This window comes from Carcharodon carcharias, chromosome 13 (assembly GCF_017639515.1).
Source record: "Carcharodon carcharias isolate sCarCar2 chromosome 13, sCarCar2.pri, whole genome shotgun sequence".
In the NCBI taxonomy this organism is placed as follows: domain Eukaryota; kingdom Metazoa; phylum Chordata; class Chondrichthyes; order Lamniformes; family Lamnidae; genus Carcharodon; species Carcharodon carcharias.
Genome location: NC_054479.1, coordinates 18,842,548 through 18,868,045, shown reverse-complemented (window position 1 = coordinate 18,868,045; position 25,498 = coordinate 18,842,548). Strand labels below are relative to the sequence as shown.

Below are 25,498 nucleotides of genomic sequence, written 5' to 3'. Positions count from 1 at the left end.
TACAAGTTACAAGTCAGGAATGTGATGGAATGGTCTCCACTTTCCTGGATAGGTTCAGCTCCAACAACACTCAAGAAGCTCGACACCATCCAGGACAAAGCAGCCCGCTTGATCGACACCCCGTCCACTAACTAAAACATTCATTCCCTCCACCACTGGCGCATAGTGGCAGCAGTGTATACCATATACAAGATGCATTGTAGCAACTCACCTTCAACAACACCTTCCAAATTGGTGACCTCTACAACGTAGAAGGATAAGGGCAGCAGATGCATGGGAACATCACCACCTGCAAATTCCCCTTCAAGCAATGCACCGTCCTGACTTGGAACTATATTGCCATTCCTTCACTGTCACTGGGTTAAAATTCTGGAGCTCCTTTCCCAACAGCGTTGTGGGTGTACCTACACCAGATGGACTGCAGCTGTTCAAAAAGATGGCTCACTACCACCTTCTCAAGGGTGATTAGAAATGGGCAACAAATGCTGCCCTTGCCAGTGACGCCCACATCATAAAGAATAAAAAAAAAGCTTACCTTTATTCAGGTGAAGTCCTCAGGGCATTTCTAGAATAAATGCTGATAAAGGTGCTGGTGAATGGCTGACTAACAAAATAGAAAATGCTGGAAAAACTCAGCGGGTCTGGCAGCATCTGTGGAGAGAAAAAAACAGAAAGTTAACATTTTGAGTCTGTACAACTGAAAAAGAGTCATACGGACTCGAAACGTTAACTCTGTTTCTCTCTCCAGGACATCTCATGTGCTTTTCAAGTCTCCAGCAACATAGTGAACAGGGAAAGGTGAATATGCCTTTAAGAAGTGCTCAAAATCTTCAGCAGCAATGACTCATTTACTCACTGGTCGTTGTTGGGAAAGGGCATTAGTTCAAATGCTGGCCACCAAAATGCAGCCTCTTTGATGAGCATAAGCAGACAAATTTAAGCACCAATCAGCCTGTTAATAATTCTTGGGTCTTTTGGAAGGATAAAATGGACCATGCAGCTGGCTGGTTCAGGTCAGATTGAAGTCTAAACCCCGCCCCAGTGATTGAAGAATTTTCACTGTGGCCCCCTTACAAAGCAGCCCAAGGCTTGGCCTAAATAGCCAAGTGGTTATGGTACCGGGTTTGTAACCCCAAGATCAAGAGTTCAAACAATCTCACAATGGCAAAACTATGAAACAATGTAACTTCATCTGAAACAGATGGAAACGGGTTTGTACTCGAAAGAGTTACTGCCACAAGAGTTGAGTGGAATCAGGAGATATATACCTGTAATGTTTCTCTCTGTAAATAAATCAAGAGTTCAAATCTCACAATGGCCAACTATGAAACAATGTAACTTCATCTGAAACAGATGGAAACAGATTTGTACTCGAAAGAGTTACAAAGCAGCCCATCTGGGGATGATCTTCTATGTTCTGTAGCAACACCCAACATGCCTCAATCCTGTACCTAGAAGCAAGGCTGGAATTAGTGGCAGCTTGGGGCAGTGAGGTCTGAGGCACACCACCCACTGCATCCCCCTCCCCCCCCACCCCCAGTAGCATGCACACTTGCCAGCTCATGTCAATGAGGTGCCCAACCCTACATTCTCCAGCAGGTTCAGAGCTGGGGAGCACCGGCCAGGATCCCATTCAATGGCAAATCGAGGCTGAAACCTTCAGGAGCGGGGGAAATCTTTCCTCTAGTTCATCTCGATGTGGAAAGTCTAGACAAACTGGGATAGTTCTTAAAGCTGAGAAGGTAACAGGGAGATGTAATATTCTCAATTATGAAATGTTTTGATAGAGAAACTATGAAGAAACTGTTTCAACTGGCTAGAGGGCAGGTAACCAAAGGACACAGATTTCAGATAATTGGCAAAAGAACCCAAGGCAAGATGAGGAGAATTTATTTTATGTAGTGAATTATTATCTGGGATGCTCTGCCTGAAAGAATGGTGGAAGCAGATTCAACAGGGACCTCCTGAAGGGAACTGTATGAATACTGCAAGGGGAAAAAAAGTTGAAGAGCTATGGGGGAACAGCAGGGAATTAGGACTAATTAGATAATTTTTCAAAGAGCTAGCACAGGCTCATGGGTTAATTGGCCTCCTTCTATTCTGTTTGATTCAATGATTGCCACCCACATTCATAACATCAGATGCATCATCTGCTCAAATAACCCAGTTTAAGATACATCAAAATGATGGTGTGGTGGTGACTCATTGGCTAAAATCTTCAAAAAAGGTATCATTTCTATTTTGGTTGTTCTCACTCGCCCATCATCTTTTCCCCTATAAACGGCTTCTAGGTTATATTAAGAATAAAATAACAACTGGCAGAGGAAATGTTGTGGTGTCAATGCAACCACACAGTGCAGACAAACTGCTCTCACTTCACACTTCTCTCATTCCCTCTTCACTGGTTCTGAAGAGGTGATAACACATCTCTGCATGGACTTGTCTTAAAAGAACATCATTGAAGAAGAAAGGAAAAGCTGGTTCACCAAACCCACTCATATAATATTCCACCCTAATATGGATTCTTCTACACCCACCCACCAGGACAAAGGCCTGCACATGCATTCTCTGATTCTCAATTGTAGTCAGGCTGAACTCCATTCTACATAAGAACAGAAGTGGGTCAGACTGCTTCGCATGTGTCATGCTATTACATCATCTCCATTGTTCGACTTTGGCCTGCAGGTACATCTGCTTCCCATCCAATCAATGCTGGAAGAATTGCGTTCTTACTATGAACTTACTGAGCCTGACATCACAATCCGTATTGAATCTCATTGGCCACTGCTCCACCTGTTTACGGGGGTTATCCTTCTGCTTCCTTAAGTTCAACTGCTTTCCTTGCCTTCCTTAATCATCAATGCACCCCCCTATGACCCCAATCTTAATAACTGCAAATATAACTAGTCTGCAATGGGTTTCTGAATCCAAGTATTTGGTGTAGATTAGGGACTAGTGTGGACCCAAGCACTGATCCTCAGGGCCCTGCGCTCGGTAATGACCTGCACCAACATTGCGCTCCTAACAAGGACTTGCTCCTCTCTTTCCAACAGCCAATCCCTGGTCCACATGCAAGTTCTCCCTTCAATCCCATCATTTTCTGTCTCAGTAGCAGCCTCGCCTGAGGAGCTTTATTGAATCGTGCTTGCTCAGTGGTGCCTCGGCCGACTCAGCTCACTCAACACAGACCAGGAATCGTACATCCCCCTTTCCTTGTCCAGCTTATTTTAAGTGGTTTTGAATTATTTAAGAAAATGTCCCCAAATTTATATGTCTCAGCATCTCTCAAGATCAGGCACTTGCAAAACAGTTGGCCAAGATCAGCCAGGCTCTCCAGCTCCTCGATCCAAAAATGAATTGTATAAATTCAAACATTTGCCAGTGAATTGTCTGAAATAGAAGCAAACTACACTTGTATTGGTTGCCATTTCGGTGCTGCCTACTTCTGCAATTTGTTACTTTACATGGCTAATTTACATCTTTAGGGCACCGAAGACAGCACCACACACAGAGAACTATTGCCCCTAAACTGGAGTGTTCACATCAGCCGAGAGAGGACGGACCAGGGGAAGTGGTGGGGCTGCTGTCCCTGTGCAATCGAAAGCACATACGAAGCTCCGTTTCCCATAGGGATTCCTGAGCAATGGGAGATTGCTGGATCAAGCCACTTGGGATGAAAATGCAAAGTACAATGCTGCATTATAACAGAAGCAAAGTACTGCAGGTTTTGGGGAAACCTGAAATAAAATCAGAAAATGCTGGTCATGCAGTAATCTGTGGAGAAAGAAATAGGGTTAACATTCCAGGTCCATGACCTCACAGCTGAACTGGAAGGTCCACATTAAAATTCACTGCATTAAAACAGTGAGTGTCGCAAGGAAATAATTTAATCTTAACAACTTCCCACTCTGTGGGCCCACTCAGTGCAAAGCCCGGGTCCCCTCTGTGCGCTTTGTTCTGTGTCACTTCCATTTCCCAGAAAGGTGATGTACATCCTGGCAAGGCTGGATCTGACTGGTATTGTTTCATTTATTCTTTCACAGGATGTGGACGTCGCTGGCTAGGCCAGCATTTGTTGCCCATTCCCAATTGTCCTCGAGAAGGATAGTGGTGAGCCACCTCCTGGAACTGCTGCAGTTCATCTGGTGCAGGTATGCCCACTGTGCTGTTAGGCAGGAGGGGGTTGGGGAGCGGGGGGGGACCAGGGGGGGGCGGTGGGAGGAGGTGGTTGGAGTTCCAGGGTCTTGACCCAGTGACAGTGAAGGGATGCTGATATTTTTCCAAGTCAGGATGGTGTGTGGATTGGAGAGGAACTTGCAGGTGGTGCTGCTTCCAAGCATCTGCTGCCCTTGTCCTTCTAGTGGGTAGAGGCTATGGGTTTGGAAGATGCTGTGGGTTTGGAAGATGCTGTGAGGACATATGAAGGAAGTGGGTAGGAAGGTGTCTTTCGTGCCCACTTTTGTGGTTGAACGGATGAGCTTCCAGTACCCATTCTCTGCTCACAAAAGCACGGCTAAAATTGAGAGGCAACCATGCACAAAATGCATCTCACTGCCTTGCACCAGCACTTGTCCAGGTGTGTGGCAGTACAACAACAGGCAAAGAAAAGTTAATACCAAACGCACAAGAGAGAGCTGGTGGCTGCACCGGGCTGATGAGTGTGACAATTCAGATGTTGTACGTTGTCCTCTCTTGATGCCTTTAAAATTAATTCATGTGAATTTATTAAAACAGGCCCCAGCCTGGAATTTCAGTGCTAGTTCCAAACTGAGTGGAAATCAGCTCAACTAAGAATTAGAAATCACTCAACTGCTTTTGACAATGACTATAAGAAACATTTTTAACAAACCAAAACTGGGAGGGAGGTTTGAAACTCTCTTATTTTATTTAGAAATTGTTCAGAATTCCACTTGTTCCATTGCAGTACAGTTCGTTGATAATTAGCTAAAATAAAATGTAACCCTTTCATTGCCATCTGAATTTGAAAGCCTGTACGCTCTATAGGGACAGCACAGGCCAGACTGCAGTTCACTCACACTTTCACTCTTTATTGTGTCTTCCATTGGAATAAAATGTTTGATGATGTGCCTCCTCATCACCTCAGCTAAGTATTACCACCTTCCAAAAAGTGCTAAAAGCCCCATTTTGAAATTGTGCACATCTAGTTACACACGTATGCCCAAGTGTACGTTTCTGTACAGTCATGTACATTTCAACTTATGGAGTGGATTTTTTTCACTCCTTAATTCCAAATTTATCTTTTCAGCTAATTTCATAGAATCATAGGATCTTACAGCACAGGAGAGAGCCTAGTCGGTCTGTGTTGCAAGTGCTGACTCTTTGAAAGGGCAGTCCAATGCGTGTACCCGCTCATCCAATGCTCTCCCACTGACCCTTCAAACTCTGCTGGGGTCAGCGTTGAAGGGAGCAATAGGCAGAATTGGGATTGCAAGTTTGGGGCAGTATTTTTGAAGCTGGCCATTCTACTGCACTACACAGAAGATTACCTTCCTGATGGTCCTCAATAAGGCCACCCCAATCTATAATTGGTTATTCATTAAACCATAGAGAGAGGCTATTCATTTCTTCATATCTGTGCCAGCTCTTTGTTAGTGCAATCCAAAACTAATCCCACTGCATGGGTCTCTCCCTGTAGCTCTGTATCTTCCTCAACGTCAAATGCTCTTCCTTATAATGTGGAACAATCTCTGTCATAACTACTTACATTCAAAAAAGAAGTGGTTTGGGCATAGTCAAGCTATATTCCATCGAAAGGGAAAGGTAGGGCAAACAAACCCAGAGCTCCCTGGATGAAAAAGGAGATAGAAATTAAGATAAAGAAGAAAAAGTGTGCTTATGAAAATATAACCATGAACCAAGAGGAATACAGAAGGTCTAGAGGGGAGGTGAAAAAGCATATTAGAGAAGAGAAGAGGGATTATGAGAAAAGACTGGCAGCCAACATAAAGGGGAATTCCAAAGTCTTCTATAGGCATATAAATAATGAAAGGATGTTAAAAGGAGGAGTAGGGCCGATTAGGGACCTAAAAGGGAATTTACACATGGACGAAGGGGCCATGGCTGAGGTATTAAATGAATACTTTGCATCCATCTTTACCAAGGAGGTAGATGCTGCCCAGGCTATGGTGACAGATGAGGAAACTCTGTCACTAGAAGGGTTCAAAATTGATAAGGAGCAAATGTTGAATAGAGTGTCGGTACTTAAAGTTGATACAGCGCAGGGACCGGATGAGATGCGTCCAAGGATATTGAAGGAAGTGAGAGCAGAAATTGCAGGGGCAATGGCCATAATTTTTCAGTCTTCCCTAGACTCATTAGAGGTGGCAGTGGACTGGAGAATTGCAAACAATACACCCTTGTTCAAAAAATGTGGCAAGGATAAGTCCATCAATTACAGGCCAGTCAGTTTAACTTCAGTGGTGGGCAAGATTCTAGAAACAATTAGTCGGGATAGAATTAGTAATCGCATGGAAAATATGGGTTGATAAGGAAGAGCCAGCATGGATTTCTAAAGGGGAATATGGCATTTAACTAACTTGCTGGAGTTTTTTGAAGAGGTAACAGAAAAGGTCGATGAGGGTAATGCTGTTGATGTGCTGTACATGGACTTTCATAAGGCATTTGATAAAGTGCCACACAACAGACTTGTGAGAAAAGTTATTGCTCATGGAATAAAAGGGACAGTAGCAATGTGGATACAAAATTGGCTGAAAAATAGGAAACAGAGAGTAATGGTCAATTGATATTTTTCAGGTTGGAGAAAAGTTTGTAGTGGAGTTCCCCAGGAGTCAGTTTTGGGACCTTTCCTTTTCCTTATATATATATTAATGATCTAGGTCTTGATATGCTGGGGACAATTTCAAAGTTTGTGGATGATACAAACTTTGGGAATGTTGTAAACTGCGAGGAGGACAGTGTAGAACTTTAAAAGGACATAGGCCAGTTGGTGGAGTGGGCAGATAGATGGCAGGTGAAGTTCAATGTGGAGAAGTGTGAGGTGATGCATTTTGGTAGGAAGAACATGGACAGACAATATAAAATAAGGGGTGAAATTTTGAAGGGGGTGCAGGAGCAGACAGACCTGGGTGTATATGTGCATAGATCATTGAAGATAGGACAGGTGGAGAGGGTAGTTAATAAAGCATATAGTATCCTGGGCTTTATTAATAGGGGCATAGAGTACAAGAGCAAGGAAATTGTGCTGAATTTATATAAGACACTTGTTAGACCTCAGCTGGAGGAATGTGTACAGTTCTGGGTGCCACATTATAGGAAGGATTTGAACACATTGGAGATAGTGCAGAAGAGGTTTACAAGAATGGTTCTGGGGATGAGAGACTTCAGTTACAAAGATAGGTTGGATAGTTGGGACTGTTCTCCTTGGAGAGAAGAAGGCTAAGAGGAGATTTGATAGAGATGTTCAAGATCATGAGGTGGCTGGACAGAGTAGACAGGGAGAAGCTGTTCCCACTCGTAAAATGTTTTCTCACACAGCAAGTGATTCGGGTCTGGAAAACACTGTGGGGAAGTGTGGTGGAGGCAGGTTCAATTGAGGCATTCAAGAGGGCATTAGATTATTATGTGAATAGAAACAATGTACAGGGGTATGGGGAAAAGGCAGGACAATGACACTAGGTCATAATGCTTTTGGAGAGCTGGTGCAAACACGATGAGCCGAATGGCCTCCTTCTGTGCCATTAAAATTCTGTGATTCAGTGACACTTCACTTAGTAGAGCATAAAACATCTGCTCAATTCTTTGATAACTCTCGGTGATCATTTTAAATCAATGGTCCCCTTGCTACTGACTCTATAGCTAGAGTAAATAGGTCTCCTCCTTTCACTTTACTAAAATCCTTCTTAATTTTAAAAGCCTCTATTAAATTAATGGCAAAGAGTAATTTAGCAAAGTAGGATGCTGTCTTGAGATGTGGTGTTAAAGAATCAATCCCATGGATCATTGGATTGGGCAATGTCCCACCAGAAACAAATCAATGCTTCAAATGTTCGCTCTCAAGTTTGGCAAATTCCTCCAGGCAGATGTTAGGAACTTTTCTTTTCCTAATGATACCTCTTGGTTTTGTGACCTCATGAATATTCAGTATCCAACTAGCTTGCCCTTTAATGTGCGACAAAAAGCAAGTCTGCATCACTGTTTTAATAAAAAGTATATACACAAAGTCTTAAAAATGTATAATCTTTATAACATATAAGTTTTGTATAGCCAACTGAGCTCAAAGTCCTTTACGAGTGTCAACTGAATCGAATCAGGACAAAAAACAGAGAGAGCTCAGTCGATCAGGAGATCTTTAAAATGCAATGAAGAGCAAATCATGAGCTCATCAACCCTTTCCAGACCTCAGTCATGGAAAGTCCTCAGAGATACATTCTTATTAATCAAAGCATGAGACTCAATTCACCAGCTACCAAGTTATCCAAATATTCATACTTAATTATATAGAGACCAGGAAGTGAGCCCTGTACCTGGAGGTAAAGGGAAAGGTCTTAATGTTCGGTCACAAAGCTGTGGAGGGTAAGGTCATCATCGTCATCGCTGTCACTGTTTTGTCCAACTGCAGTCTCTTTGAGATGGTCTCTTAACCGTTTTGGTCTCATTTTTTTCCTCAACTTTCTTTCGTCCTCGGGTAGCAGAGCAGAAATGCAGATCAGCTCAGTGCCGTTTGTCCGGTTGACCCTATAGTTCTGTCTTTGAGTAGAGAGCTTGGTGCACAGGACAACAGTGCATATGACAAAGATGGTGCAAACCCCTGCTAGAATCGCTATGGCAATGAGGCACTGAGCAACCAGACTCATTTTCTTGGCCGTAACCTGAGCAGTTGAAAGCCTATTGTAACTTCTGGTGGTTGTTTTGATGATTTTGTTGACAAAGGGAATGGTTGGATTTAAGGGCATTGATTCATTAGCTTTTGTTATAGTTGTCACAGTTGGGGCACCAGTGGTCACTGGATGGAAGCTGGTAGTTTGCTTCTTTGTAGAAGTCAAAGTACTGGTTGGAGGAGGTTGGGTTTTCACCTGTATATCTGGATGGACATATCCACCAACCTCTGAAGTGTTAGTAACTGCAGTTGAGGCTGCTGTGATTTCAGGTGTGTCGGTTCCAGTTCCAGTCTCATCAGTTGTCCAATGCTGAGATCCAATAGTGGGAGAAGAGTCCTGATTGACACCAGTCTCTGTTTCAAGACGTAGAAAAGTAGACAATTCCATCAACTTATTCGTGGCTTGTTGAGAAGCATTGAAATCTTGAGTTGTGTGAGACAGAACCCCTGTTGTGGAATAAACTGGGGCACTTGTCGTTGGAGTACCAGCTGTGGAAGTGAGTTGGGTGGGACTTTCAGTTGCTTCAGCAAGGGGTGTGCTCGTCGGATCAAGATGTTGGGGAGTTGCTGAACTCTGGTCAAGAAGTGGGGGAGTTGCTGAACTCGGGTTGAGAGGTGGGGGAGTTGCTGAATTCGGGTCTAGAGATGGGGGAGTTGCTGAACTCGGGTTGAGAGGTGGGAGAGTTGCTAGACTCTCAGTGGTGCTTTCAGAGTACTTGCTGGGATTCTGGGTCACTCCAACTGAAGTTGTTTCCACTGAATCAGTTAACTCCAGTGTTGCTCTTGTGGTCTGCCCCATCACAACCATACCAGCTACAATAGCAAGAAACACAGGAAGGGTGCACCATTGCAGTGACATATCTGCAAGAAGTTAAAAATGTGTATATTTTTAATCTCTTCAGTACAGCAAAGTCAAGTCTACAGCATTAGTACACAACATTTTTTTACTGCTTTGAACATAATGTATGCACAACAGGTATCTGATGCTTATTGCATGGATAGTAATCATATTATCATCCATTAATGTCACAGGTAGCTGCTAGGATTCTAAAATAGAACATGACAAAAGTTTGTCACAATAGGAATGTTCACATTGTTTTTAAAAGCCATTAAGATTGTCTTACAGGTTTGTGTATTAAAAAGAAAACAAGCCACAGATTCAGACGCAGGAGGAGGCCATTTGGCCCATTGAGTCCATGACAGGAAAGAAATGGTGATTATGGGACAGAAATGCCTCTAAAAGGGAAGGCCCAAACCAGTGATTATATCTGAATCTAAGATGGTGTTCAGCCCTTTAAACACACTCTGTCACTTTCTGTTCCAGATATCAAAGTCAATGAATCAATGATTCTTTTTCTCATGGTTAGATCTGCTTTCATTGTGACCGCGTTTAAATATCTGATACGTCAAAAATTATAACAAAGATCATTGGACTCAGCAAATTAATAACATGATTGATCTTAACCCCACCCTCAGTTTTATCATAACCTTTAATTCCTTCTCTCTCCAGATGTGTGTGTAATGATCTCTTAAACTCTGCTTTCATGGCCTCTCCTTACAGTTTGTTCCTCCAGTACCTTCTCCCTCATAAAGAGTTCTAATGGACTCCCCTTCTGACTTTCTAATGTTTAATTTGTGTCTCTTGGTACTTGAATCTTTTACAATAGTGACAATTTGTCCTGAACTTCTGCCCTAATCTGCTTCATAACCTGCATCTTGTATTTGGATTTTGTGATATCCATAATGAAGATGTTTGACTCCTCTGTTTGAAAGCACTGACCCATTTATTTTCAAAGCACTAAAATCACACAGGGTGATTTGGAGTAATGGAATATTTGCATTAAGAAACTTAAAAGTCTCCCTTTTCCCATAGGAAACGAGCCAAACTTCCTTAACTTTTCTGAAGAAGTCATAATGACTTGAAACGTTAACTCTTGTTTCTTTCTCCACAGATACTGCTAGACCTGCTGAAATTTTCCCAACATTTTCCATTTTTATTCCTTAGCTTCTCCTTTTGTTAAATTTCAGATACTAGGAATGATCTGGTTGCTCATCTCTGTAACTTCTCAAAGGCAATATAATGAGATAAAAGCAGTGGCATTGATATAGCGCTGGGTGTTCCAAGGGATATTGTCAGTATTTTCATGGTATATATTATACAGAGAATGCAGGACAATCAGGAGGGTGTCACAAGGCAGCCAGAACTGCAAGAGTAAAGATGAAAATGGTTTGTTAATATTTGAAGAAATGCGCTACATTTTTCCATACATTTCCTGGTGTTATTTGCTTACATTATTACTTTTTGAGGATGTGGGAAAGAGAAAAGGTCCTCAATGAGCATGTCTATTTTTGCTCCATGTGCCTGAATCTCCCATTAACGTACATCATATTTTTCTCTTACTGTCATTATAATGGCTGCAATTCCCATTGAGATTGTGCATTTTGTGACAATGGGGGACTAGGGGCTAAGAGGGTGAGGGGCGAGGAGGAGATTTGGCTCCTTTTACTGGAAGTACGATAGGTTATCTGTCTCTGCCAGTTTCTTGGAGATACTTGAAGAGCCAAATGGCCTCCTTTTGTACCATAATAACACTATGATTGTACTATACTGCATCAGGTGTCAGACAGAAATAACATGAAGGGAAGACAATTGACCATAGTGATTTGACAATCACCTGAAACTCATTGCTTAGCTAATCTCCCTTCAATTTCCTCTCTCCATGCCACTAGTTGATTGATTCTGATTATATATGTATATACATAATATGAGAGAGTGAGACACACAGAGGAGGAATTTTTCTTTGCTCAATTCTTGCTCAGAATTGGGTTATCAATTCTTGGTGTCCCAGACACAACTCTCCTTTTGATCCTTTAAATCCAAATGTGAAGTGAAATGCATGAAGAAAGGCACGTATAATGTTTATACACAGCATGAATAATAAAGCCAGTTATGTCACAATAAGCTACATGCATAGTCATTTTGTAGTACAGAACTTAATTATTGCTGAAGAAAGAGACGTGTCTAAGCTTTTTGTCTTGCATTCATCAGCACACTCGCAAGAATACCAATATAAGGAGAAAGTAACAATTTATACTACATGTGAAGAGAGTGCTGATTGGTTGGCAAATGGCATTGCCATGGAGAATGCACCAGTGAAGGTGACTGACAGTTAACTTCCAAGCATTGACAATCAAACATTGACCCAATTAGGGTCAAGCTGCCTTGTTTAAATTTCAAACAATGTTTAGCAGTTAACTGTCTGTCACCATCACTGGTGCATTCTCCATGGCAACACCACTTGCCAACCAATCAGCACTCTCTTCACCAACAGTATAAATTGTTGTTTTCCCCTTATATCAGCATTCTTGCGAGTGTCCTGATGAGTGCAAGATGAAAAGCTTAGACATGTCTTTTTTTCAGCAAAATTATACTCAAATGAGACTAATGCAGTGGTTCTGTGCAGTTTTTCTGGGGCTCCGGGCCCATGTGTTAATACAGCACTGCCTTTCCTTGTCTGATGGTCCCACCTTTTCTACATTGAGCCACAATTAATTTTTTATATGTCCATTTGACAATTCATGTTATTTTAAATATTCTTTTGACGAATCTGTATTTTTGTAGGATTTGAATAAGGAGTGAATTGACTGTGCCTCAACAGTTCAAATATAAGGACAGTCAGGGATGAGAAAAGGCCACTTGGCATGTAAAATGTACCAATTCAGCATCCTTACTCTCCCAGCACACTACTTAAGTGTAGTTGGAATGGTTTTAATGGCCTCTTAAGTATAACCTCATCTCACCTACCATTTCATATGTTCATTCATTCTGTACTTTTTACTAAATTAAATTTAAATTTAAATTTACTAAATTAATTTTTGGTCTGGTTTGAAATGTACCTTATCTCCACAATTAGTATTTACCAGTGTGGCCCCCATTAATCATCTGCTCTCTATCGAGCAGAGCTGGAGTTTCCCTTATCTTTCCTAATAGATTGTCCCATTTAGATGCTGAATAATTCTGGTACTTCTTTGTAACATCATTGACATGATTCAAGACAAATTTGAGCTTTGCCAATAGCATGTTTGGATCTTACTGGGCATTATTGCATGATTTCCTGCTTAGTCAACTCAAACCACAAAAGACACATGACAGAGTGAGAGCAATAAGTGACGTCACTCATCTTTCTCTGAACACCTTCTCTCAAGAACATCAATGTTTGATCTTAGAATTTTTCAAGCAGTTTTTGCTATAATTTGATTGCACATCAACTTATTTCTGAACACTTCTGATTTCTTTTGGTGACTTCCTCTCAACAGCAACTTGCATTTATATGGTGCCTTTAATGTGGAACATCACTCCAAGGTGATTCACGACGATGTCATGAGGGAAATGGATGCCAAGTCAAAGATATAGGTGATTAAAAGTTTGTCAATGAGATGGGGTTAAAGGAGGAGGTGGAGATGGGACATTAGGAGATTTAGAGTTGAAATTCCAGAGTGCCCTAGGTGTCAGCTGTGACTCAGTGAGTTAACACTCTTATCTCTAGGTTGAGAGATTCTGGGTTCTATTCCTGCTCTGGAACTTGAACATAAAAATCAAGTTTTTTGATTTTGAGTATGAGCAATCATACTTGGAGGCATTGTGTCTCAGATGAGATGATAAACTGAAGCACCATCTGTCTGCTTGGATGGATGGAAAAGATTCCCCTGGCACTATCTTGAAGAGGAGCCAGGGAGTTATCCATGTTACCCTGGCCATAATGTATTCCTCAATCAACACCACAAATGAACAGATTGTCATTATCAGATTGCTGTTTCTGGGAGTTTGCTGTGAGAGCAAATTGGCTGCTGCGTTTCCTACATTACAACGGAGACTACACTTCATCAGCTGTAAAGCGCTTTGCGATGCCTAGTGGTTGTAAGAAGCGCTATATAAATGCAAGTCTTTTTTTTGTAGCTGGCTGAAGGCACATTGCCAAATGTGGGTCAAAATGGGTATGTGCAAGATGCCAGAATAAGAGGAAAGTAGGGCACAGGGCAATGGGGTGGATGGAATTTGTAAAGCTGGTGAGCCTAAGGATGGGGTGAGGCTTTGAAGGAATTTAAACATCGGGACAATTCAACAAAGCATGGATTCTACCTCCATGTCAGCTCCTGAGGAAATGATCTGTGCAAATATTCAAAAATAATCCAGCAAAATTCATAATTCTTTGCAATTGATTAATAGAAAGTACTCAAAAGGACTAGATCAGTTTCAAGGCATTTATATGTTGTATAATCCTTGTTTATATTGTGATTGTCTGTCAGGAAAAAGATATAGCTTAAAAGTTACAGGGCATTGTTTACCCTGAGGTTGCTTCTCTCACAACACTGTTGTTTCCCTTTAAACTAATTTCTACCATTCAAGATAGCATGATGCAAAACCTTTACATATTCATTTGTTTATTTTTACCCATTTATTCAGACAACTCTGCTTTTACACACAAGGTTATCTTCTGTGGATGACTACTTTTAATACTTCTGTCAGTTATGAATGTTATGAAAAACAAAACGCCCTGACTGACTTGTGGTTTCCATTAGCTAATAGAAGATACTGTCATTGCTCTTTTCTGGTCACACCCTTTGTTTTAGATCATCTAACCACTTAATTTTTTCCTCCTTTAGCCAAGAGCTTCGAGCCACAATCTGAGACGCATCATCAGGCATCTTCAGAAAGTTATCCTCCTGTGATGGCACCTTGCACCTCTCCTGCTGCACCCTCAAAATGATTCTTGTGAATGTGTTGGGCCACCATTTGCTTTCATGAATGGGGAGTCAATCATAGTGCTCAAATGGTGACCATTGATTGCTCAAAACCTGGCAGTCCTACCTGGGCTCTCAGTGACATTACAGCTCTGTAATCATTTTGCACCACCTGCTATTCTAAATATGCACACTGAGCTGTACATTAACATATTTAACATTTCTTGTTCCATTGTAATATTCCTACCTTTTATTCAACCCAGTTAGCCTGAAATAAAGCTGGCGCTTTGCTTAGTGCTGGTGCGAGATAGCAAGCTTGAATTGCTGTGCTGAATTTCATTGCTTGTGCAAGAGTTGGTTTGTGCAACAGGATTAGTTTTTAAAAATTATTCATTCATGGGATGTGGGCAGCGTTGGTTAGACCAGCATTTATTGCTCATCTCTGACTGCTCTCGAGAAGGTGGTGGTGAGCTGTCTTCTTGAATCGCTGCAGTCCATGTGGTGTAGGTACACCCACAGTGCTGTTAGGAAGGAAGTTCCAGGATTTTGACCCAATGACGGTGATGGAATGGTGATATATTTCCAAGTTAGGATGGTGAGTGGCTTGGAGGGGAACTTCCAGGTGGTGGTGTTCCTATCTATCTGCTGCCCTTGTCCTTCTAGATGGTGGCGATCGTGGGTTTGGAAGGTGCTGTCTAAGGAGCCTTTTGAGTTCATGCAGTGCATCTTATAGTTAGTATACATTGCTACCGCTTTTCGTTGGTGGTGGAGGGAGTGAATGTTTGTGGAAAGGGTGCCAATCAAGTGGGCTGCTTTCTCCTGGATGGTGTCAAGCTTCTCAAGTGTTGTTGGAGCTGCACTCATCCAGGCAAGTGAAGAGTACTCCATCACACTCCTGACCTGTGCTTTGTAGATGGTGGACAGGTTTACATTTGGAGGCAATTGTGATGAGGACAGACGTCCAGAAGTCATGTGAAGCCAACTCTGGTGGACACTGGGATATCTGAGCACCATCATTGTTTTAAGCATGTTCCAACAAATCATGGTCTAGTGGTTAACTGTTAACTCTGCACGCCAGGGGCAGAATTCCTAGTTAATGGCACTGCCTGGCAGGGAAGCTCCACAAGGAGGAGAAGCTGTGCGCCAAGCTCCACTGCTGTGATTCAGAGCGGATCAACGCAGAACACTGAGAGGCTGCTGGAGCAGCTCTTGTTTTCCTGACAAAAATATGAAAAGCTATTTTCTTTAATAGCTCTTTCAAAGATATGGCATAGGCACAATGGTCTCCTTCTATGCTGCGCTTCAATCTGTGAATCTGCTTTAAGATGGCGAAGGCGTAGTGGTATTGTTGCTGAACTAGTATTCCAGAGACCCAGGGTAATGCTCTAGGGATCTGGGTTTGAATCCCACTACGGCAGATGTTGGAATTTGAATTCAACAAAAATCTGGAATTAAAAGTCTAATGAAACCATTGTCGATTACCATCTGAAGTCCTTACCTGGTGTGGCCTACATGTGACTCCAGACCCACAGCAAAGTGGTTGACTCTTAAATGCCCTCTGAAATGGCCTAGCAAACCACTCAGTTGTATAAAACCACGATAAAGCTTTAAAAAAGTAATGAAACTAGATGGACCACCTGGCATTGACCTAGGCACTGGAAACAACACTGGCACAAGGGCAAATTCAGCCCTGGAAAGCCCTCCTAACACCTGGGGGCTAGTGTCAAAATTGGGAGAGCAGCCTCATAGACTAGTCAAGCAACAGCCTGAAATTGTTATCCTCACGGAATCATATCTTACAGAAAGTTTCCCAGACACCAACATAACCATCCTGGGTATGTCCAGTCCCACTGGCAGGACAGACCCAGCAGAGCTGGGGGCACAGTAGTATGCAGTTGGGAGGGAGTTGCCTCCTCAACGTCGACTCCAGACCCCATTAAGTCTCATGGCACCAGGTCAAACATGGCCAAGGAAACCTCCTGCCGATTACCACATACCACCCTCCCTCAGCTGATGAATCAGCTTTCCTCCATGGCAAGGGTGGCAAGTGCACACAATATACTCTGTACACTGGGTGGGGGACTTCAATATCGATTATCAAGAGTGGCTCTGTAGCACCACGACTGACTGAGCTGGCCAAGTCCTAAAGGACATAGCTGCTCGACTGAGTCTGCGGCAGGTGGTGAGGGAGCCAAGAGGGAAAAACATACTTGATACTCATCCTCACCAACCTGCCTGCCGCAGATGCATCTGTCCATGACAGTATCGGTAGGAGTGACCACTGCACTGTCGTTGTGGAGACCAAGTCCCACCTTCACATTGAGGATACCCTCCATCGTGTTGTGTGGCACGACCACCGTGCTAAATGGAATAGATTTCGAACAGATCTAGCAACTCAAGACTGGGCATCCATCAGGTGCTATGGGCCATCAGCAGCAGCAGAATTGTACTCAAACACAATCTGTAACCTCATGGCCTGGCATATCCTCCACTGTACCATAAGACCAAAGAGCAGAAGTAGGCCATTTGGCCCATTGAGTCTGCTGTGCCATTCAATGAGATCATGGCTGATCTGATAATCCTTAACTCCACTTCTCTGCCTTTTCCCCATAACCCTTGATTCCCTTACTGATTAAAAATCTGTCTATCTCAGCCTTGAATACACTTAACAACCCAGCCTCTACTGCCCTCTGTGGTAAGAATTCCATAGATTCACTACCCTCAGAGAGAAGAAATTCCTCATTTGTCTTAAATGGGTGAACACTTACTCTGAGATTATGCCCTCTGGTTCTAGGCTCTCCCACAAAGGGAAACAACCTCTCAGCATCTATCCTGTCAAGCCCCCTAAGAATCTTACATGTTTCAATAAGGTCGCCTCTCATTCTTCTGAACTCCAATGAGTACAGGCCCAACCTACACAACCTCTCCCCATAAGAAAATCTCTCCATACCTGGGATCTACCTAGTGAACCTTCTCTGGACTGCCTCCACTGCCAGTATATCTTTCCTCAGATAAAGGAGACCAAAACCGTTCACAGTATTCCAGGTGTGGTCTAACTAGTGCCTTGTACAGTTTAAACAAGACTTCCCTATTTTTATATTCCATTCCCTTTGAAATAAAGGTCAACATTCCATTTGCCTTCCCATTTGCACCAGGCATACCTAAAAATGAGGTGTCAGCCTAGTGAAGCTATAACACAGGACTACTTTTGTGCCAAATATCATAAGCAGCAAGTGCTAGACTGAACTAAGTGATCCCTACAACCAACAGATCAGATCTAAGTTCTGCAGTCCTGCCACACCCAGTTATGAATGGTGGTGGACAATTAAAGGAGGAGACTCCACAAACATCCCTATCCTGAATGATGAGGGAGCCCAGCACATCAGTGCAAGAGACGAGGCTAAAGCATTTGCAACGATTTTCAGCCAGAAGTGCCGAGTGAGTGATCCACCTCGTCCTCCTCCAGAGGTCCCCAGCATCACAGATGCCAGTCTTGGGCCAATTTGATTCACTCCAAGTGATATCAAGAAACGGCTGAAGGCACTGGATACTGTAAAGGCTATGGGCCCTGACAATATTCCGACAATAGTACTGAAGACTTGCGCTCCAGAACTTGCTGCGTCCCTAGCCAATCTGTTCCAGTACATCTACAACTGGCATCTAACTGGCTATGTGGAAAATTGCCCAGGTATGTCCTGTACACAAAAAGCAGGACAAATCCAACCCGGCAAATTACTGCCCCATCAATCTACTCTCAATCATCAGTAAAGTAATGGAAGCAGTGCTATAAAACAGCACTTGTTTAGCAATAATCTGCTCACTGACACCCAGTTTGGGTTCTGCCAGGGCTACTCAGCTCCTGACCTCACTACAGCCTTGGTTCAAACATGAACAAAAGAGCTGAACTCCTGAGGTGAGGTCAGAGTGACTGCCCTAGACACCAAAGCCACACTTGACCAAGTGTGGCATCAAGCAGCCCTAGCAAAACTGGAGTCAATGGGAATCAGGGGAAAACTGTCCATTGGTTGGAGTCATACCTAGCACAAAGGAAGATGATTGTGGTTGTTGGAAGTCAGTCATCTCTGCTCCAGGACATCACTGAGGGAGTTCCTCAGGGTAGTGTCCTCGGCCCAACCACCTTCAGCTGCTTCATCAATGACCTTCCTTTCATCATAAGGTCAGAAGTGGGGATGTTCGCTGATGTTAGCACAATTTTCAGCACCATTCACGACTCCTCAGATACTGAAGCAGTCCATGTCCAAATGCAGCAAGACCTGGACAATATCCAGGCTTGGGCTGACAGTGACAAGGAACTTGTGCCACACAAGTGCTGGGCAATGACCATCTCCAACCAGAGGGAATCTAATCATCGCCCCTTGATGTTCAATGGCATTACCATCACTGAATCCCCCACTATCAACATCCTGGGGGCGGTTACCATTGACCAGAAACTGAACTGGCCATATAGCTACTGTGGCTACAAGAGCAGGTAAGAGACTATGAATCCTGTGACAAGTAACTCACCTCCTGACTCCCGAAAGCCTGTCCACCATCTACAAGGAACAAGTCAGGAGTCTGATGGAATACTCCCCACTTGCCTGGATGAGTGCAGCTCCCATAACACTCAAGAAGCTTTGACACTGTCCAGGACAAAGCAGCCCACTTTGAAAAATGGGAACAGTGGTTCCACATCCACAAACATTCACTCCACACCAATGCACAGTAGCAGCAGTGTGTACCATCTACAAGATGCACTGCAGGAATTCAACAAGCTTCCTTCGACAGCACCTTCAAACCCACAACCACTACCATCTAGAAGTACAAGGGCAGCAGATAGATGGGAACACCACCACCTGGAAGTTCCCCTCCAAGCCACTCACCATCCTGATTTGGAAATATATCGTCGTTCCTTCACTGTCGCTGGGTCAAAATCCTGAAATTCCCTCCCTAATAGCATGGTCGGTGTACCTACCCACATGGACTGCAGCGGTTCAAGAAAGGAACTCACCACCACCTTCTCAAGGGCAACTAGGGATGGGCAATAAATGCTGGCCCAGCCAGCGAAGCCCACATCCTGTGAATGAATAAAAAAAAATGTCTTTTCATTGTCCAAATGATGAAAAATCACTTTTTTTTGCAAAGTATTATACAGGTTGTAGCAAAGTAATTCATTTCAGAGCTCTGTGTCCTCATGTACTTTGGAAAGTTAATATGCCTGCAACCTTTTTTTCAGATGCTGATAGACCTGTTAGCCTATGCTTATAAATCTTGTTATCTTGATGTTGATTATCAATTAGAGGATCCTGTGGACTGTCAAGATTTTCTGATTATTTGAAGTCACAATTATTGCAAGTATTTAATGCATTTTCAGACTTCGTCTGACATAGTCTATGTTTAAGTTTATGTTTAAGGTGCCTCACGCCAATGGCGGGAATAGAACATTTTAATGCAATCAAGCACACCCAGACCAGGTACAGTGCAGTTAGTTACACAGTCTATCAGAGATTGCCAATTAGTGTTAAATTAAGGACAGGTTTATACACTGGTTCCATGGCCACAAGGGACTAAACTGAGGCTGCCTACAGATATTTCACACAGAATTCCTACCCACTGGCAGCCAATGAAGACTTTGAACCCAGATCCTGGAGGTGTAAGAGTCCAAAAGCACCTGGCTCTCATGCTTAAAAAAATACATTTCTTAAGGAAACTCTATCTTTGTTTACTTGGAAATTTTTCCTTATTTATTTCTTAGAAATAAGGCATCATGTCACATAGCTGTGTGTGAAGCCACTGTGCCAAGATTGACATGTGGGCCTTCGCCCTCCCTGAATGAGAAGCAGTAAATGCTGCTTTAGATGGTCTGAGGGACATCGATTTATCCACTGGCTCCCATTATGTGTTCACTGCAGCATTTCCCACACTGGGAGAACAGAATCAGACCTTTTTGTGTGATATGAACGGAAAGGAGTTCAGCCTCTGGAATTCAATGCTGAAATCAAGTACCCATTTATCTGGAGATTATTGGATTGCTATGAAACAATTTAACTAAATACTTGTGCTGACTGAATGGAAAGCGGTTTCTCCAATCATCTACACAAAAACTGAAACAGAAATACCTGGAAAAACTCAGCAGGTCTGGCAGCATCGGCGGAGAAGAGCACAGTTGACGTTTCGAGTCCTCATGACCCTTCAGCAGAACTAAGTAAAAATAGGAAAGGGGTGAAATATTTCCTATTTTTACTTAGTTCTGCTGAAGGATCATAAGGACTTGAAACGTCAACTGTGCTCTTCTCCGCCAATGCTGCCAGACCAGCTGAGTTTTTCCAGGTATTTCTGTTTCTGTTTTGGATTTCCAGCAACCGCAGTTTTTTGTTTTTTTCTCCAATCATCTGTTGGTTCTTTATCTCTCTCTCTCTCTGGCCACCACGAAATCTATCTCCAAGTGTGATGACGGAGGGAAGGGGAAGCTGTAAAGTGTGTTACACAAAAACACGGTATTGGAAATCAAAGAACCGTTCTGAAAGCCTCCAATCTATAAATGCAAGACCTTTCTTTCATTCTTTACTCTAGTAAACTAATGAATTTTCAGTTGTGTGCCACAAGTTGGCATTTTAAGTTTGATTTGGATGAGTGTTCAATGGTGAAAATAGAAGTTTGCTGTTTGAAGCACCAAGAATAGGTAGTTTGAAAGCTCACATTACAATATTACAGCACCAAGAGCGTCTTAGGAAGTTCTGACTTGTTCAAACATTAAAAATGAAAAAGTAGTTAAAAATACAAGAACCTACTGTAGCTTGGTAGAGAAGGTAATGATAAGGACCTCTTTCAGATAACGACACAGCAATGCACAACTCGTGTAATCCAGCCTTGGGTTTGCGATACTTCCAGCTGGTAATTTTTCTCAAAGGTTATTAAAAATATATTGATTTAGTTGAAAGCATTTGAAGCCAAACATGACCGCGAAAAGCTACCACAAGATTTCATGCACCATTAACCTTCATAACGACCTGCTCGACGGAACAACAGGAAGTGTGACAGAATGGGGTTGGAAGAGAAGTTGAGGTTTCATGAGTCACAAACAGGCAGTGTCACATAAATTCTTAGTTGCTCAGTCTTTGCATAGAATTACATAGAACTTACAGCACAGAAATGCCGTTTGGCCTAGCTGCTCTTTGCTCCACACAAGCCTCCCCTCGTCCTAACTCATCTAACCTTATCGCCATAAGATATGAACAATGACAGCAGGCAAAGACCCACCGGTTCATCCAGCTTGTCCCATACAAAAACAGAATTATCTGGAAAAACTCAGCAGGTCTGGCAGCATCAGCGGAGAAGAAAAGAGTTGACGTTTCGAGTCCTCATGACCCTTCAACAGAACTTGAGTTCGAGTCCAAGAAAGAGTTGAAATATAAGCTGGTTTAAGGTGTGTGGGGGGGGGGGGGGGGGAGAGAGAGAGCAAGAGAGAGAAGTGGAGGGGGTTGGTGTGGTTGTAGGGACAAACAAGCAGTGATAGAAGCAGATCATCAAAAGATGTCACAAACAACAGAACAAAAGAACACATAGGTGTTAAAGTTGGTGATATTATCTAAACGAATGTGCTAATTAAGAATGGATGGTAGGGCACTCAAGGTATAGCTCTAGTGGGGGTGGGAAGAGCATAAAAGATTTAAAAATAGTTAAAAATAATGGAAATAGGTGGGAAAAGAAAAATCTATATAATTTATTGGAAAAAAACAAAAGGAAGGGGGAAACAGAAAGGGGGTGGGGATGGAGGAGGGAGCTCAAGACCTAAAGTTGTCAAATTCAATATTCAGTCCGGGAGGCTGTAAAGTGCCTAGTCGGAAGATGAGGTGTTGTTCCTCCAGTTTGCGTTGGGCTTCACTGGAACAATGCAGCAAGCCAAGGACAGACATGTGGGCAAGAGAGCAGGGTGGAGTGTTAAAATGGCAAGTGACAGGGAGGTTTGGGTCATTCTTGTGGACAGACCGCAGGTGTTCTGCAAAGCGGTCGCCCAGTTTACGTTTGGTCTCTCCAATGTAGAGGAGACTGCATTGGGAGCAACAAATGCAGTAGACTAAGTTGGGGGAAATGCAAGTGAAATGCTGCTTCACTTGAAAGGAGTGTTTGGGCCCTTGGACGGTGAGGAGAGAGGAAGTGAAGGGGCAGGTGTTGCATCTTTTGCGTGGGCATGGAGTGGTGCCATAGGAGGGGGTTGAGGAGTAGGGGGTGATGGAGGAGTGGACCAGGGTGTCCCGGAGGGAGCGATCCCTACGGAATGCTGACAGGGGGGGTGAAGGGAAGATGTGTTTGGTGGTGGCATCACGCTGGAGTTGGTGGAAATGGTGGAGGATGATCCTTTGAATGTGGAGGCTGGTGGGGTGATAAGTGAGGACAAGGGGGACCCTATCATGTTTCTGGGAGGGAGGAGAAGGTGTGAGGGCAGATGCGCGGGAGATGGGCCGGACACGGTTGAGGGCCCTGTCAATGACCATGGGTGGAAAACCTCGGTTAAGGAAGAAGGAGGACATGTCAGAGGAACTGTTTTTGAAGGTAGCATCATCGGAACAGATGCGACGGAGGAGAAGGAACTGAGAGAATGGGATGGAGTACTTACAGGAAGCGGGGTGTGAGGAGCTGTAGTCGAGGTAACTGTGGGAGTCGGTGGGTTTGTAATGGATATTGGTGGACAGTCTATTACCAGAGATTGAGACAGAGAGGTCAAGGAAGGGAAGGGAAGTGTCAGAGATGGACCACGTGAAAATGATGGAGGGGTGGAGATTGGAAGCAAAATTAATAAATTTTTCCAAGTCCCGATGAGAGCGTGAAGCAGCACCGAAGTAATCATCGATGTACCGGAGAAAGAGTTGTGGAAGGGGGCCAGAGTAGGACTGGAACAAGGAATGTTCCACATACCCCATAAAGAGACAGGCATAGCTGGGGCCCATGCGGGTACCCATAGCCACACCTTTTATTTGGAGGAAGTGAGAGGAGTTGAAGGAGAAATTGTTCAGTGTGAGAACAAGTTCAGCCAGACGGAGGAGAGTAGTGGTGGATGGGGATTGTTCCGGCCTCTGTTCAAGGAAGAAGCTAAGGGCCCTCAGACCATCCTGGTGGGGGATGGAGGTGTAGAGGGATTGGACGTCCATGGTGAAGAGGAAGTGGTTGGGGCCAGGGAACTGGAAATTGTTGATGTGACGTAAGGTGTCAGAGGAATCACGGATGTAGGTGGGAAGGGACTGGACAAGGGGAGAGAGAAGGGAGTCAAGATAACGAGAAATGAGTTCTGTGGGGCAGGAGCAAGCTGAGACGATCGGTCTACCGGGGCAGTTCTGTTTGTGGATTTTGGGTAGGAGATAGAAGCGGGCCATCCGAGATTGGGCGACTATCAGGTTGGAAGCTGTGGGAGGAAGATCCCCAGAGGAGATGAGGTCAGTGACAGTCCTGGAAACAATGGCTTGATGTTCAATGGTGGGGTCATGGTCCAGGGAGAGGTACGAGGAAGTGTCTGCGAGTTGACGCTCAGCCTCCGCGAGGTAGAGGTCAGTGCGCCAGACAACAACAGCACCACCCTTGTCAGCGGGTTTGATGACAATGTCAGGGTTGGACCTGAGAGAATGGAAATTTGTAAATCTTATTTGCACCTTCTGCGTTTCTATGTCATTTTTGTAATATGGAGAACAGACTTGTGCACAGTAGTCTGTATCCGAACCAAGGTTCTATACTAGTTTAACATAACTTCTCTGCTTTTTAATTATATTCCACTAGAAATGAACCCCCGTCTTTTGTTTGCATTTTCTGTAGTATTATTACCTTGCATTAAATTTTAATCCATACGCTTTTCCTTCTCTACCACATTTAAACTCCAAGCAGTATGTGGATCCTCCTATCAAAATGTACTACCTCACCCATCTAAATTGAAATTAGTTCACTATTTATACACCCATTCTACAATTTATTAAATTCTTAAAATCATAGAAACATAGAAACCTAAAGCACAGGAGGCGGCCATTCAGTCTGTGGTGCTTATGCTGGCTCTTTGAAAGAGCAATTATGCTTAGTCTCACACTCCCAAATCCTGTATATTGCCACAGTCTTCCTCAATGTAAATTATACCACACAATATGCTGCCATCTGAAAATTTCAAAATTGTACTTTCCATTCCCAAGCCCAAATTGTTTATAAAACAAAAACAACAATACCTGGAAAAACTCAGCAGGTCTGGCAGCATCTGCGGAGAGGAACACAGTTAACGTTTCGAGTCCGAATAACCCTTCAACAGAACTAAGTAAAAATAGAAGAGAGGTGAAATATATGCTGCCAGACCTGCTGAGTTTTTCCAGGTATTTTTGTTTTTATTTTGGATTTCCAGCACCCGCAGTTTTTTTGCTTTTACCCAAATTGTTTAAGTTTGGTCCCAGCACCCGAACCCTGTGAAACACCATTTCCCAACTTCCACCAATCTGAGTAACCACCTTTAACCCCTGCTCTGTCCTTTCTATTCTGTAGCCAGCTTGAAATTGATTCTGCTACTCAGTCTCTGATCCTGCAAACTCTGACTTTAATCATGAGTGTAATATGCAGTACCTTATCAGAGCGGGGTCTCAAAATCATTGGGGCTTCAGACTTCTGATGCTGTGGAGCCATCTTCTAGCAAGTGAATTGGAAGCAGCTCTTCTGGTTTTTTTCCACTCACTCTCAGTTCCCATCTAGAGCTCATTTCAGAGTGTGCTGAAACGGGTTACCAACATATAGGGAACAGCGAATGTGGATCGATACCCTCCCTCTGTGTGCCAGCTCGCAGCCCCACTGTCCCTTTTTGGTAACTTGCTGTATCTATTCATATTGAATGCTGTTAGTCCCCAGCTAAGGTTACCACTGGACAAGTCTGATCCAGGGGTG

The 25,498-nt window shown here is 43.3% G+C and overlaps 1 protein-coding gene across 2 annotated transcripts; it reads right to left on the bottom strand.

The window, feature by feature from the left end:
- Nucleotides 1-590: 590 nt before the first annotated feature.
- Nucleotides 591-21,621, bottom strand: LOC121285489 (uncharacterized protein PB18E9.04c-like). Of its 2 annotated transcripts, XM_041201981.1 has the most exons (3): nucleotides 21,388-21,621; nucleotides 8,505-9,718; nucleotides 591-651 (listed from the first exon to the last, which is right to left on the bottom strand). In XM_041201981.1, exon 2 carries the CDS (start codon nucleotides 9,714-9,716, stop codon nucleotides 8,526-8,528), a length of 1,191 nt encoding a protein of 396 aa, XP_041057915.1. In that variant the 5' UTR covers nucleotides 9,717-9,718; nucleotides 21,388-21,621; the 3' UTR covers nucleotides 591-651; nucleotides 8,505-8,525. The 2 variants fall into 2 exon arrangements, with proteins under 2 accessions (XP_041057915.1, XP_041057914.1); XM_041201980.1 differs by lacking the exon at nucleotides 591-651 and having other exon boundaries at nucleotides 7,394-9,718.
- Between the last annotated feature and the right edge of the window lie 3,877 nt (nucleotides 21,622-25,498).

What these genes read in the sequence shown, in the direction of transcription:
- LOC121285489 (XM_041201981.1), bottom strand. Translation starts at nt 9,716, where the DNA reads ATGTCACTGCAATGGTGCACCCTTCCTGTGTTTCTTGCTATTGTAGCT.